Genomic DNA, 12,870 nt, shown 5'->3' with positions numbered 1-12,870 from the left:
GCCGGCGCTGAGCTGGCGGCGCGGTTGTTTTGCGCTCGCTGCGACGTTGCCCCAGTGACGCTGGCTTCCTTCCCCTTGCATGGTTTCTCAAAGTCCCCGGCGGCTCCACCTCCGCCTCGGCTCTCGCAGCGCAGCCCAGGCCTGCGGGGAACGCGCTGCCCGCGAGGACGCGTGACGTGAGCCCCGCTCGGCTGTTTGCTCGCAGGGACGGGGACGCGTCCCCGGGCGGACGGGCTGGCCGGGGGCCCGCGGCCGCCCTGGCCGGTGCCTCGTGCCCACCGCGGGATCTGGCCTGCGTCCCGGCCCCGGGGAGTGGCAGCGAGGTGCGTCTGTGCCGGGGCAGTGCCCCCTCAGCGGCCGGGCCCGGAGGGTGTGAGCGTGGGGGGCAGCGGGGCGGAGGGGAGCGGGCTGTCGGGAAGTGACATGGCGTGGGCAGGACGGGGCGGGCACGGCTTGGGGAGGCAGCTGTCGAGGCTGCGACACCCGGAGAATCTGTGGGCCGGGCTGGGCCGTGACCCCCCAGGCTTTCCAGGGGGGGTTTCGGCTGCAGGTCCTGGGCTGTGCCCAAGTGAGGCGTCTTCCTCAGGGAGGTTTTGGGGAGCAGCCCCTCGCTGGGACCCCCCAGCAGAACAGCCTCGCCGCGCTCTGGGGTTTCACGCCCTCCCTGCTCCCACCGGCTCCCCCATCTCCGACGCCAAGACTGGCGGCGCTTGCCCAGCCCTCGGCGTCTCCCTGGGTGTCACCCGCAGCAGGAGGCGCAGGGATTCCCCAGGGGTGCGGGAAACTGAGGCACAAGCGGGCTGCTTGCCCGCCCAGGATTGCCCAAGAGGCTGATCCTGGATTGGGCTTCCTGCTCCTCCTCCTCCTCCTGCCGAGCAGCAGGTTCAGGCAGCGAAGGGACTCGCCTGCCCTCCCCGAGGAGCCGCGGTGCTCTGGGCATCCCGCTCACACCTCGTCCCCTTGTTCCTCCGCAGGTGACAGCTGCCAAGATGTCCCTCTGGAGCATCGTCTCCCACATGCCGCCGGAGGAGTTCAGCGGCCTCTTCACCGAGTTTCCCCGCAGCCTGCGCTGTCTCCTGGCCGACTGGCTGGAGAACCAGCCCTGGTGAGTCCCGTGTGGCTCCAGGACCCGGGGGCAGTGGCGTGGGTCACGCCGCGGCGATGGGGCTGGTAGGGATGGGCGGGCGTGCAGCAGCCGGGCGTACACGTGGGAGAGGTTTCGGGAGGTTTCGGGAGCCGCAGCCTCTCCACGGAGCCGCCTCCTCGCTCTCCGAGCACAATTCGCCCTTGTTTGTGCAGCACATTTCCCTTGGAAATCCAGGTGTCCCTTTCCTCTCCGAAGCGAGCGTGGGTTGCACAGGGGAGGGTGGAGGATTCGTGCCCATCCACCCAACCTTTCCTCCTCTCCAGGGAGTTCATCAATGGCTCCGACGCCTTCTGCACCAGCGTGGCCAGCGGGATGCTGGCGGCCATGCTGGAGAAGCTCCGCGGCGCTGCCGGCAGCGACGGGCAGCAGTGCCAGATCCTGCAGCAAATCAGCGGCGTGGAGGTGCGCGGGGGCCGCGAGCGGGGACCCTCAAGGTCACGTCGCGCTGGGGCGGCGCTTGCGCCACCATTATTTTATACTTTGGATTCGCTGGCTCAAGCACCGCTCGATGGGGCCGACGCCATGAGTTGGTCCTCCACTTGACACCTGCGTCAAGGCCCATGGCCATCCATGAGCAACGAGCTTGTGTGGACCCAGCGATGGGGGATTTTGGGGCACTTCAGGAGGATGGGCCGGGGTTTCGTGTCCTGGGGCTGACCCCCGGCTCACCGCAGCGCTCGGGCTGTCACCACCGCAACTGCGGTTGTCCCGCCGGCTTCCCCTTGTTGCCGCGGTTCTGCAGCCCCTCAGGTGCCCGGCGGAGCTGCCCCCGTGGCCACAACCTCCCAGGCCCCACGGCCGCCCCCCAGCCCCGGGGGGGCCTCCCCCGTGTCCCACGGCCGCTAGCCCCGGGGCAGCCGCCTCGCCAGATGTTCCCCATTTCTGCTTGTTTGATTTCTCCTTCCTCCGTGCCGTGCATTGTGCTGCGTTTCCTCCTCCGTGTCCGCCTGTGCGTGCTGGGTTTCTTTTTCTGGGCTGTTTATGGAGGTCTGTTGAATTGCTCTCTGTCTCTTCCACCCTCTGTGATTGCAGATTTAACCCCTGTGCTCTCTCTCCTGCCAGCGAAGCTCTTAGAGCCCTGTTCTGCTTGCAAGCCCTGCTTTTTGGTAACAGACACTTTCAATATACATTTGGGAAGGGATCTGCTTTAGTCATAACTTCTGGGGAAAGGGGTAACTTTCCAAAACAAGAATCTTGCTTTTTAAAATTGTAGGAAAACACGCAGATGTTTCAATTTAGGGCTTTTTTTGTGTGTTTAAAACGCTCAAGAAGAGCCACCCTCCCATGTTCCTTCCTCCCACCATCCCTCACCCCATCGCACCCGGGTTTCTCCGGAGCCCCCCAAGAGGGGAAGCTCTGGCTGCTGGGAGAGACGGGTGCTCCCCCATGGGATGTGTGAACTGTGGGACACCAAACCTGAGCCTTTTGTCCCCAAAACCGCAGCCCTGGGGCTCCGGGATTCGGTGGCGGAGCCGCTGGTGCTCCGGAGGCACCGGGCGCCCTGTCCGGCTGCTCGCTGCTGCTGTTTTGGGAAGTGGCTAATTTGGGAAATGCTCAGAGGCCGCAGGAGCTGGCACGGGGTGCAGGGAGCCGGAGCCAGCGGGGAAATTCCTCCCCATGTTCTCGCTAGAAAGATCCACCCAGGCCAAGGCAGCGGGAGGATCTTCCGCAGGCATCTCAAGGAGATGCTTGCGGAAAGAAGACTTTGTTTTGCTTTGATTTCTTTTTGTAATTTTAAGTTGATTTGTGGTTTTTTTTGCGCACGGTTTATACCGTTTTCAAAGCTGGAAATCAGCTCTGTCAGAACAACAGCGAGTTGTGGTCTGTCCCGCTCTTCTGGTTGTGAAACCCCCGAGGGTGCTCGGTGCTGTTTGCTGTGGGGAGGGGACCCAAAACGGGGCTGGGGGACATGTGTCCTGACACCCCGTCGTTGTGTCCTCGCAGAACGCCTACCGGCGGGACCCGCTGCGGCTGGTGGCCGTGCTGCGAGCCATCCTGGACGGGGAGAAAGCCGCCGTGCTGAAGCGGGTGCGTGGTCCCTGTCCCCCTGCTCGGCGCACCCTGATGTTTGGGGGTGTCGGGGCCCCCCTCACCGCTCTCTGCTCCTCCCCAGGACCGGCACCTGCCCCTCAGCTTCCACCGGCGCCAGGAGGAGCTGAAGTTCAGCCTGGGGCTGCAGCGGCTGCAGCATCGCGTCCGTGAGATCCAGGCGCTGCGGGACGGCCCCGCGGGTGAGGGGAGGGGGCTGGCGTGGGGACGCAGCCCCTGGGGTGTCCTGCAGACCCCGGCTAACGGGGACACCCCCCGTCTTTCATCCACAGCCTCTCTGCAGCCAAGTGTGCGGGACCCGCAGCTGAAGACAGAAGCGAAACCCCCGGAGAGCGTGAGTGGGGTCTGGAGTAGCTGAGGAAGGAGCCAGCGAGCTCTGAGGGTCTCGGTGTCCGGGGGGATGGAGCGTGGCTGTGAGTCTCTGCTGGGGGACCGGAGCCCCACGGCCGGTGCTGCCCCCCAGGAGCTGCCCAGCCTGATCCTGGAGGCCGTGAAGGAGCTGGAGGCGGCCAAGCAGCAGGTCCTGAAGAGGATCCAGATCTGGAAGAGGGAGCAGCAGCTGGCGGGGAACGGCGCTGTCTTTGAGGAGAACCTGGCTCCGCTGCAGAAGAGGTGACACGGGGACACAGAGCAGCCCCCCGGCCCACTCCACTCCCTGGGGGACGCTCGGGGTCCAGCTCGGCTGTGGCTGAGGGTGCCCGTGTCCCCGCGGTTCCTCGGCAGGTGCGAGAGCCTGGTGGAGCTTCACTTCCAGCTGCACCAGCAGGTGATGGCGGCGAGCGCGGAGCTGGGGCCCGAGCTGCTGCCCCGGCTCCTGGAGCGCTTCAACGAGGTCCTGTCCAGCCTGGTCAAGAGGTAACACGCAGGGTTTGGTGGCGGCAGAGCTGGCGGGGGATGCTGTGCCGGGCACCATGGTCTCCCCCGCTCCCCAGCTCCTTCGTGGTGGAGAAGCAGCCACCGCAGGTGCTGAAGACCCAAACCAAGTTCCAGGCAAGCGTGCGGTTCCTGCTGGGCCCGCAGCTGCTGAAGGCGGCGGCCAAGCCCTACACGGTGCGCGCCGACATGGTGACGGAGAAGCAGGCGCGGGAGGTGGCGCTCAGCGCCTACAGCGGCACCCTCAGGTGAGCGGCCGGGGGGCGGCGAGGGGGCGGCCGCGCCGGGCACCCTCTGACCCCCCTCCCTGCACAGCGAGAGCACGGGGGAGATCATGCACAACGTGGTGGCCCTGGAGACCAACCCCGCCAGCGGGACCTGCTGCGCCAACTTCAAGAACGTGGTGAGTGCCCCGAGCCGGGGACGGGCTGGCGGGGGGGCTGGGGGCTGTCGTGGTTTCACCCGAGCGCAATACAACCATGATAGTCACTCACTCACCCTGCCCAATATGGGAGAGAATCAGAAGGAGAAATTTGGATTGAGATGAACACAGTTTAATAAAATAACAAAATACACTAGTAGTAAATATAGACAGAAAATAGAAATAAAAGATAGTCAAGGCAATTCCCCATGAACACGCTGAGCAGCCAGTGCCAGGAAACGGCACCTGGTCCCAAAGCCGATCCCAGAGAGAGAAAAGAGGAGAAAGGCAGAAAGGCTCAGAGGCCTCTGCAAAATGGTAAAAGCCGAACTAAACGTCCCAACCAAACCCCCACATCTGCACCCCAGAGAGAGAGCGGAACAGACAACCAGAAGATCCCAACTCCCAACTCTCCTTAAATAATGAGCAGGATGCTAATGGGCTGGAACAGTGTGATTGCTCCGTGTGGGTGCCAGTCCAGCTCTGTCCATCCATCCCCTTCCTCGCTGCCTCACCCCTGTGGGCAGAGCTCAGAGTGTCCTTGGCTCTCAGAGCAGAGCGATTCAAAACATGAACCCTGTGCTGGGCTGGTATCTGCTTGTTCTCCAACTGAGTGCAAATCCTGAGCGTGCTGGCTGGGAGAGAGAAAGGTTTGTAATGCAGGAAGGAAATCAACCCATTTTCAGTCCAACCAGCACAGGGCCCCAGGGCCAGCGCTTGCCCAGGGCTGATGCTCAGCTCTCCCCTTGTAGCTGCTGAAGAAGATCAAGCGCTGCGAGCGGAAGGGATCTGAGTCGGTGACGGAGGAGAAATGTGCCGTCCTGTTCAGCACCACCGTGGCCTTGACCCCCGGCAACCTGTCCGTCCACCTCCAGGTACCGACCCCCTCCCGCACGGCCCCTGTGACGGTCCCAGCGCGGCCGCCCCGCATCCCCGGGGCTGAGGGGGAACCGCGCTGTGCCCCAGGTCCTGTCCCTGCCCATCGTGGTCATCGTCCACGGGAACCAGGACAACAACGCCAAAGCGACCGTGCTGTGGGATAACGCCTTCTCCGAGATCGTGAGTGCCGCGGGGCGAGGGACGGAGCCGGCGGCGCGTGACCCGCCGTCCTGACGCCGTCGGCCCCGCCGCAGGACCGGGTGCCTTTCGTGGTGGCCGAGCGGGTGCCCTGGGAGAAGATGTGCGATACGCTGAACCTGAAGTTCATGGCAGAGGTGCAGACCTCTAAGGGGCTCCTCAAGGACCACTACTTCTTCCTGGCCCAGAAGATCTTCAATGACCACAGCGCCAGACCTGAGGACTTCCAGAGCCGCAGCGTGTCCTGGGCCCAGTTCAACAAGGTGACTGGGAGGGCTGGCCAGGGCGGGCAGGGGCCGGCGTGGCCCTGGGGAGCCTCACGCCCTCTTTCCACCCCAGGAGATCCTGCCTGGTCGGGGTTTCACCTTCTGGCAGTGGTTTGATGGAGTCCTGGACCTCACCAAGAGATGCCTCAAGAGTTACTGGTCAGACAGGTGGGTGCCCGTGGGCCTGGTGGGATTGCTTGTCCTGGTCCCTGCCCTCCACCCTGGCTCACTGTTTGTCTGTCCGTCCGTCCAGGCTCATCGTCGGCTTCATCAGCAAGCAGTACGTCTGCAAGCTTCTGAGCACCGAGCCTGACGGGACCTTCCTGCTCCGCTTCAGCGACTCGGAGATCGGGGGCGTCACTATCGCTCACGTCATCCGGGGCAAGGACGGTGAGATGGGGGGACAGCGGCTGCTCTGGGTGTCATCGCGGCTTGGGGACATGGGGCGTTCTGGGGAGCGGATGACGGAGCTCTCTGCCGTGTCCCCCCGCAGGGTCCAGCCAGGTGGAGAACATCCAGCCCTTCTCTGCCAAGGACCTGTCCATCCGCTCCCTCGGCGACCGCATCCGCGACCTGGGGCAGCTCCGCAACCTCTACCCCAACATCCCCAAGGACCAGGCGTTCGGCAGCCACTACAACAGTGAGTGGTGGGGACATGGGTGTCGCGTTGGCCTCCCCAGCGACGCGGTTTGGAGAGAAGCCCCTGGGCGAGGGGGTTGCCGTGGCCCTGTGCCGGGTGACGGCTCACGGACGCTTCTCCCCTTTGAGCAGAAGAGCAGACGGGCAAGGATGGACGGGGCTACGTGTCCACCGCCATCAAGATGACGGTGGAAAGCGAAAGGTGGGTGCGTGCGGGGCCGTGGCCGTGCTGGAGGTGTGTGCACAGACCCCCCCGGCCGGCACATCGCGGGGACGTGCGTGTGTGCACCCACCCTGCGGGTACCCGGACCCGCCTGTCTGATGGGGGTGATGCGCTTCTGCAGGGACCAGCAGCCCCAGAGCACCGCGGGGGGCCCCCATGACCACCCTCAGGCTCCGATGTTCACCCCCCCCATGCTGCAGCCCGAGCTGCACCCCGAGAGCTTGCAGTCGGTGCTCAGCCCCATGTGGTGAGTGCCCAGCTGTGCCCAGCTGTGCCCTGGGCGGGGGGGGGCTGCAGTGCAGAACCCTCGCAGATGTGAACCCCCTGTTTTTGCGCTTGCAGCCCCCCCACTCCGTTCTGCCCCCCATCCGTCCCCACGGGCTACCAACACCCCCCAGGTGACACCAGCATCAACATGATGGTCTCCGACAACCTCGGGTCCTTCCCCAGGTAGGACGGTGCTGGGCGAGGGTGGGGAGCAGGGTGTGCCCCCCAGTGCTTGGATATTAATGACGATGTCCCATCAATAGACACAAGATACGTTATCAATGCAGCGAACCGGACAGTGCTCTTGTCTGAGAAGCCCCCCCTTAATACAAAAATTGCATTGATAACAGTAACAGACAGGGATGCTGATCTGAATGGCAAAGTTACTTGTTTTATAGACCGTGATGTCCGTTTTAGGCTAAAACCAGGGTTTGATAATGAGCTTCTCCTGGAGACAGCCACATTTCTAGATTATGAAGCCACACGGGAATATGCCATTAAAATAGTGGCTCCAGATTCAGGGAAACCTCCCTGAACCAGCTTGTAACACTCGTGATCAAAATTAAAGATGAAATGACAATGCCCCAGTTTTTACCCAGCGCATCGTAGATCTTTCCATCCCCGAAAACAGCGCTCCTGGTGCTCAGCTGCCCAACATAAGCGCTCCGGATGGTGCTGAGATGAGCCGTGTTTTGGGTTCTGATGCACCCCTTATTTGAGGATGATGAGATGGGATGCCCCCCTTGCGGACCAATGCTGCTGTGCCAGTCTGTCCTGGACCAGAGTGATAACAGCCTTGCTTTCACATAGCATTGGTATAATTAACTCCCATGTGGCGGAGGGGTGCTCCCCCGGCTCAGCGCCCCCGCTCTCCCCGCAGCCCCTCGCAGATGCTCTCGCCGCCCCTGGTGATGGACCCCGCGCTGCCGCGCTGCCAGGACGTGACCTTCAGGAACCCCATGTAAGCGCTGGCACATGGCCGGGGGGGGGCCCTTCTCCCACCCGCCCCAGCTCACCGGTGCTCCCAGTGCTGGTGTTCCCAAGACTGACCCCAACCCCCCAAACCAAGCATGGCCCCCTGTGCCGTGGGGCTACAAGCAGCCCAGGCGTAACGGGGTGCCCCATGGCTTATGTCGGCACCCCCCTGCCATTTGTGGCCCCCCAGGCCCTTCATGCACAACCAGTACCTGCCCAGGGGCCCCTCGCCAGAGCCGCGGGATGAGGAGATGCCCGAGCTGGCCCCATTCCCCCCCATGGTGGAGGCGCCGCTGCCGAGCTCCCCACAGTGGTAAGTATGGGGGGGGGGGGTCCGCAAGGGGGCTGGGGGGGTATCCCCTGGGTCACCCCACTGCCTGTGTCCCCAGGATGCCGCCCAGCATGGACCTGCCCCCCAGCTCAGACTTTGAGCAGTTCCTGCATGACATGGAGCTGGAGGGCCCCGCGCTGTGCCCCCCCTTCGCGCCCCCCCCGCAGCGCACCGGGTACCCCAGCCCCAGCACATCTTGCTGGGGGTCAGGGGAGTCGCGGTGGGACGACAACGTCCGGCCGGGACACGCTTGAGGAGGTCACGGGGCTGCCGGGGGGGGATCATCGGACCGTGCCCCCCACCACAGCCTTTGGACTCCTGGACTCAACCAGGGTGGAAACCCTAGGGAAGGGGAGTTGGTTTTATTTTGGGGGGGGGAACAGCACCCCGGATAACACCCTGCCGTCCCCCACATCTACGCTCCACGGTGAGGAGGGGGTGCAGGCGCGGCCCCCCCGCTGCCCCCAGCCCACGCCGCCGGGCTCAGCGCCGCGGGGGCCGCCGTGAGTCAGTGGCGAGGGCGGGAGGCGGCAGCGGGAACCACGCCGGGGCGGCCGCACCAGCGCGGCGCGTGACGGGCCCCCCCGGCCTGGGGGACACTGGGACCCCCCCACAGCTCCGGGGGGGAGGGGGGGGCACTGGATCCATCGCCTGGGAGCAGGAAGATAAGCCATAAAATAAAGTTTTATTCCAAAATAACAAAATAAATAATCTACTGTACACGTTACAAAGGAAAGAGTCGCTAATGCTCTAAAAAGACACCACACAGTCCTAAGTTGGGGACGGGGGGGGGACACCCCAGGGCTGGGCACGGCTCACAGAAACGGGGCGGGGGGGAGGATGGACCCTAAGGGGTTTGGGGGGGGGCAGCACCACCCCAGTGCCCGTCAAACGCCACCTGCGTCATGCCGGGGGGGCACATATCTGTGACACCCCACCCACGGCACGTGTGACACCCCACGGCACAGGGCCCATGCACACGGGTACCGGGGGGCAGGCGGGGGGGTGCGTGCGGGGGGTGCGCAGTTGCTGGCGCTGAGCGGTGGTTGCTGCGGGGGGGGGGTATTTACAGCCGAAACGCCGCGGTGCCGCTGTGGGGGGGGGAAACGCTGACGCGTGGGCGCTGCGGGGGGGGGCGTGCGCGGCACCGTGTGCCCGGCGTGGGCGGCGGTGCTGGAGCACGCGGTGCCGCACGTGGCTCCCGCGGGTGATGGAGCCGGGGGACACCGGCCTGGGGACACCCGGGGGGGTGGTAAGGAGGGGTGAGCCGAGGGGGTCTGTACAGCGGGTTCGAGTCCATCGAGGGCTCCCCAGCCCCGGTGGGGACGAGGGTATTGCTGCTGCGGGGGGAGCGCGTCCCACCGCGGCTGAGGTAACCAGAGCGTCGGTGCAGGAGGGGCCGGGACCGGGGGGGGCTGTGGCCGAGCCCCCGCTGGCTCCCCATGCCCAGAGCGCCGCCGCCACGCCACCGGCACCCGGCCCCCAGCACGTTATTGCTTCGTTAATGGTGGCGGGGGGGCTGGGGGGCCTCACTGCCGGCTGGTCTCCTGCTCCACCTTGATGGTGCCGCGGGGGGGGTCCGGGGGGGCCGGCGGGCCCCGTTCTGCCAAACCGTCCTCAAACTCTGCAGGGAGACAGAGCAGGGTGGCGGCGTCAGGGCGGCGCTGCCGCGGGGGGGACGGCAGCTGCGGCCCCACCGCAACACCGCGACCCCCCCACCCCACCCCGCGGAGGCTCACCGGGCGCCGGGGGCTTCCCGGGCAGGCAGGGGCTGAGCCGCCCCACGCGGTCGTGGGACACGAGCCGCGCCAGCCGCAGCCCCTCGTCCATCAGCGTCTGCTGCAGGATGTGGCGGCTCCACAGCCCGTGGGGGGGGAGGCCCAGCGCCACGTCGGGGGCCGCGCTGGGCGGCGGCGTCAGCCGGGGACACGGCCCAGCCGCTGCGGAGAAAGGGCGACGGTCAGTGCTGGGGGAGCCGGGAACGGGAAAGGAAGGGAAGGGGACCCCACTCACCCTGCAGGTGCCCATCGAGGCTCTCCCCGGACAGGCTGCCCGCGTCCTCCTCCAGGCTGGCCCGGTACGCAGCCCCGGGGGGCTCCGGCGCCCCCGGCAGCGCCAACAGCTCCGGGCGGCTCTGCTCACCCACCTGCCGGGAGCGCATGGTGAGCGCGGGACCATGTCCCGCCGGGGGGCTCCGCACCCCCCGCTGCCCACGGCCGCGCCAGCGCCGCAGCCCCCACCCCGCAGCCCCTCGTTGCCTGCCCGAGCCGGCGTGGGCAGCCCCGGGCACGCCGCGCCGTCCTGCCCACGCTCCCAGCTGTGCACACCTGCGCACGGGTGTGCCCCCCCGCGCCCTGGGCGTGCACCCACCTCCTGCTTGAGCCGCTTGGCCGCGGTGGCTCCGCTCTCCTCGGGATGCGCCCTGCGCGGGGGGGAGGCGAAGGGGCCGCGTCAGGCGTGGGGGCGGCCGTGCAGCGGCCCCACGGCGCACATGCCGGCCCGGCTCCTGCCACACCGCGGGCAGCGCCAGGCGTGGGCGGCCGCCCGGGCAGGGCGGTGCCGCGGGGCCGCTCCGATCGGGGCTTTGGCACAGATGGAACCGGGGGTGGCAAGACGGGGGAGCAGCTGGAGAGCGAAGGGAAAAGGCAGCACGGCCACGGTGCACGGCGGGCGGGGGGAAGGGGACAAGGAACGGGGCTGTCCCCAGCAGTGTCCCCAGCAGTGTCCCCAGCGCCCGGCATCCCGGCCGCCCTCCCGCCGCCCACGGCGCTGAGGTCAGGCAGTAAACAGCTCACGCGAGGGAAAGGGCGGTCGGCGCCGCACAGTCCCGGCCCTGGGTTGCGCTGCAGCTCCCGGGGCACGGAGGGGGCGATGGCCGGGACACCTGGTGAGGGGCGGTTGGCCAGGTCTGGGCTCACCTGGTGACCTTGAGCGAGGACAGGTAGGTGATCTCCCGCGCAACCTGCCGCGAGAGCGAGAACAGCTCGACACGCCGCAGCAGCAGCGAGTTGTCCCGCAGGCAGAACTGGGCGGCCGCCTCGTTGATGATGAGCTGGGGGGCACAAACGACGCGTGAGTGGGGACAGCAGCACCCGTGGGACCCTGTGTCTGCTCCAGGACCCCGGCCCGCACCCTCCACCTCGAGCCAGCACATCTCCAGGACCTTCAAACCGGCCGCCACGCCACCCACCTCGTGCAGGGTGAGCTGCTTGCCCTCGCGGCGCCGGGCCTCGCCGCGGCCGTAGATCGCGCTGTGCCGGCGGATCTCCTCCTCCTTGTGCCGGTCGCCATCCTCCAGCTGGAAGATGTGCCCCACGGCCTTGGCCAGCTTCTTGTTGAGCTTCATCAGCGCCCGCAGCTCGGCCTCGCCGCCCCGGGGGCAGCTCTGCAGCAGCCGCTCCACGCTCTCCGCCACCGTCCGCACCAGCTCCGGCTCCAGCACCTCCGTGCCCGCCGGCTGCTCGCTCCCGAGCCCGCCCGGGGAGAAGGGGGGACCCCCTGGCTCCTCATCCCCACCGCCCTCCGACTCGGGGGTGCTCCTCCCCGGCCACGGTGGGGCTGCCGACGGCGACAGCTTCTCCCCTGGCTCCGTGGGGCTGCGGGCTGGGGGCGTCCCGGCGCTGCTGCCCCCCTTGCCCACGGCGTCGCCGGGGCTGGCGTGCCCGTTGCTGAGCGCCTTGCGCCCGCCGGCCTCGGAGAGCTTGAAGAGGGGGATGCTGCTGACGGGGACGGCCGAGACGGGCTGGCTGAAGAGCCCCGGGTTGGAGGCCCACTCGCGCAGGGCCTTCTGGAGGCGGCGGACGTGCAGGGGCTTGGTGGCCATGCCCACCAGCGCCATGATCTCCAGGAACTCCTCCTCGCCCGCCTCGCAGAGCTGCTGCACGTCGTCCCCCCCTTGCTGGATGAAGGTCTCGTAGTAGCCCAGCAGGTTGGCGCGCTGCAGCACCCGGTACAGCTGCAGCTCCCCTAGCGTGCGGGGCAGGGCCATGGCGAGCCTGCGGGACGGACGGCGTCGTGCTAGGGGACGGACGGACGGGCACGCAGGAGAAGCCCCCTCCCCACCCTTTGGCCCGTGCTCTGGAGGGACAGGGCGGGGAGGGGGGTCACCCCATGTGGGACAGGGCGATATGGGGTGCTTCAGGGTCCCTGACCCCCACCAGACACCCAGGCCCACCCGTGCTTGCTAAGACAGACCCTGTGGCCACAGCCCCCCTGGACATGGCACGGACACGAGTGGGGTCCACTTCTGTCCCCCCCCGACTCCTGGGACTGTGCTGCGACCCCCCCTACCGCCACTAGCAGCCCCGCACCCCCCGCGTGGGGCCGGACACGCACCCGGGGCTGCCCCAGCCCTCCCCATCCCCGACGGCGCGGGGCCGGTGATGTGCCGGTATCCCGATCCAGCCGCGGCCAACGGCCTCGCTTGCCCCGCCCTGCTCGGTGCCCCCCCCCGGTGCCCCGGCCACATCCCGCTCCCCGCCCCGCCGCGGTTCCCGGTGCCCCCGTCCCCTCCCGCCGCCCCCCGCTCGCTCACCGCCGGCTGGCGCCGCTCCGGCCGCTGCACCCGCCCCGTGCGCGGCCGCCGGGGGGCGGGGGGGGGGG

At 67.2% G+C, this 12,870-nt stretch overlaps 2 protein-coding genes across 2 annotated transcripts; one reads left to right on the top strand and one right to left on the bottom strand.

Annotated features, from left to right (window-relative positions):
* Window positions 1-214: 214 nt before the first annotated feature.
* Window positions 215-8,916, top strand: STAT6 (signal transducer and activator of transcription 6). The gene is made up of 22 exons (XM_080360509.1): window positions 215-323; window positions 975-1,105; window positions 1,411-1,549; window positions 3,092-3,175; window positions 3,261-3,378; window positions 3,469-3,530; window positions 3,660-3,808; window positions 3,920-4,051; window positions 4,129-4,317; window positions 4,385-4,472; window positions 5,243-5,365; window positions 5,457-5,549; window positions 5,624-5,830; window positions 5,907-6,001; window positions 6,087-6,223; window positions 6,327-6,473; window positions 6,605-6,674; window positions 6,817-6,942; window positions 7,038-7,145; window positions 7,843-7,923; window positions 8,128-8,250; window positions 8,327-8,916. Exons 2-22 carry the CDS (start codon window positions 990-992, stop codon window positions 8,520-8,522), a joined length of 2,583 nt encoding a protein of 860 aa, XP_080216635.1. The 5' UTR covers window positions 215-323; window positions 975-989; the 3' UTR covers window positions 8,523-8,916.
* An 850-nt stretch (window positions 8,917-9,766) lies between these two features.
* NAB2 (NGFI-A binding protein 2) lies at window positions 9,767-12,256 on the bottom strand (the record flags this gene model as incomplete). The annotated part of the gene is made up of 6 exons (XM_080360501.1): window positions 9,767-9,892; window positions 10,008-10,208; window positions 10,282-10,414; window positions 10,639-10,690; window positions 11,187-11,320; window positions 11,459-12,256. 6 exons carry the CDS (start codon window positions 12,254-12,256, stop codon window positions 9,798-9,800), a joined length of 1,413 nt encoding a protein of 470 aa, XP_080216627.1. The 3' UTR covers window positions 9,767-9,797.
* Between the last annotated feature and the right edge of the window lie 614 nt (window positions 12,257-12,870).

Source organism: Nesoenas mayeri (assembly GCF_963082525.1).
Source record: "Nesoenas mayeri genome assembly, chromosome: 28".
Classification (NCBI taxonomy): Eukaryota; Metazoa; Chordata; class Aves; order Columbiformes; family Columbidae; genus Nesoenas; species Nesoenas mayeri.
This window is presented reverse-complemented; position numbering and strand designations above follow the sequence as displayed.

Excerpts from the sequence above, each read along its gene's own strand:
- STAT6 (XM_080360509.1), top strand. The coding sequence starts at position 990 with ATGTCCCTCTGGAGCATCGTCTCCCACATGCCGCCGGAGGAGTTCAGC. Across the intron at positions 1,106-1,410 it reads TGGCTGGAGAACCAGCCCTG|GGAGTTCATCAATGGCTCCG; the intron begins GTGAGTCCCGTG and ends CCTCCTCTCCAG. Across the intron at positions 6,675-6,816 it reads ATGACGGTGGAAAGCGAAAG|GGACCAGCAGCCCCAGAGCA; the intron begins GTGGGTGCGTGC and ends GCGCTTCTGCAG.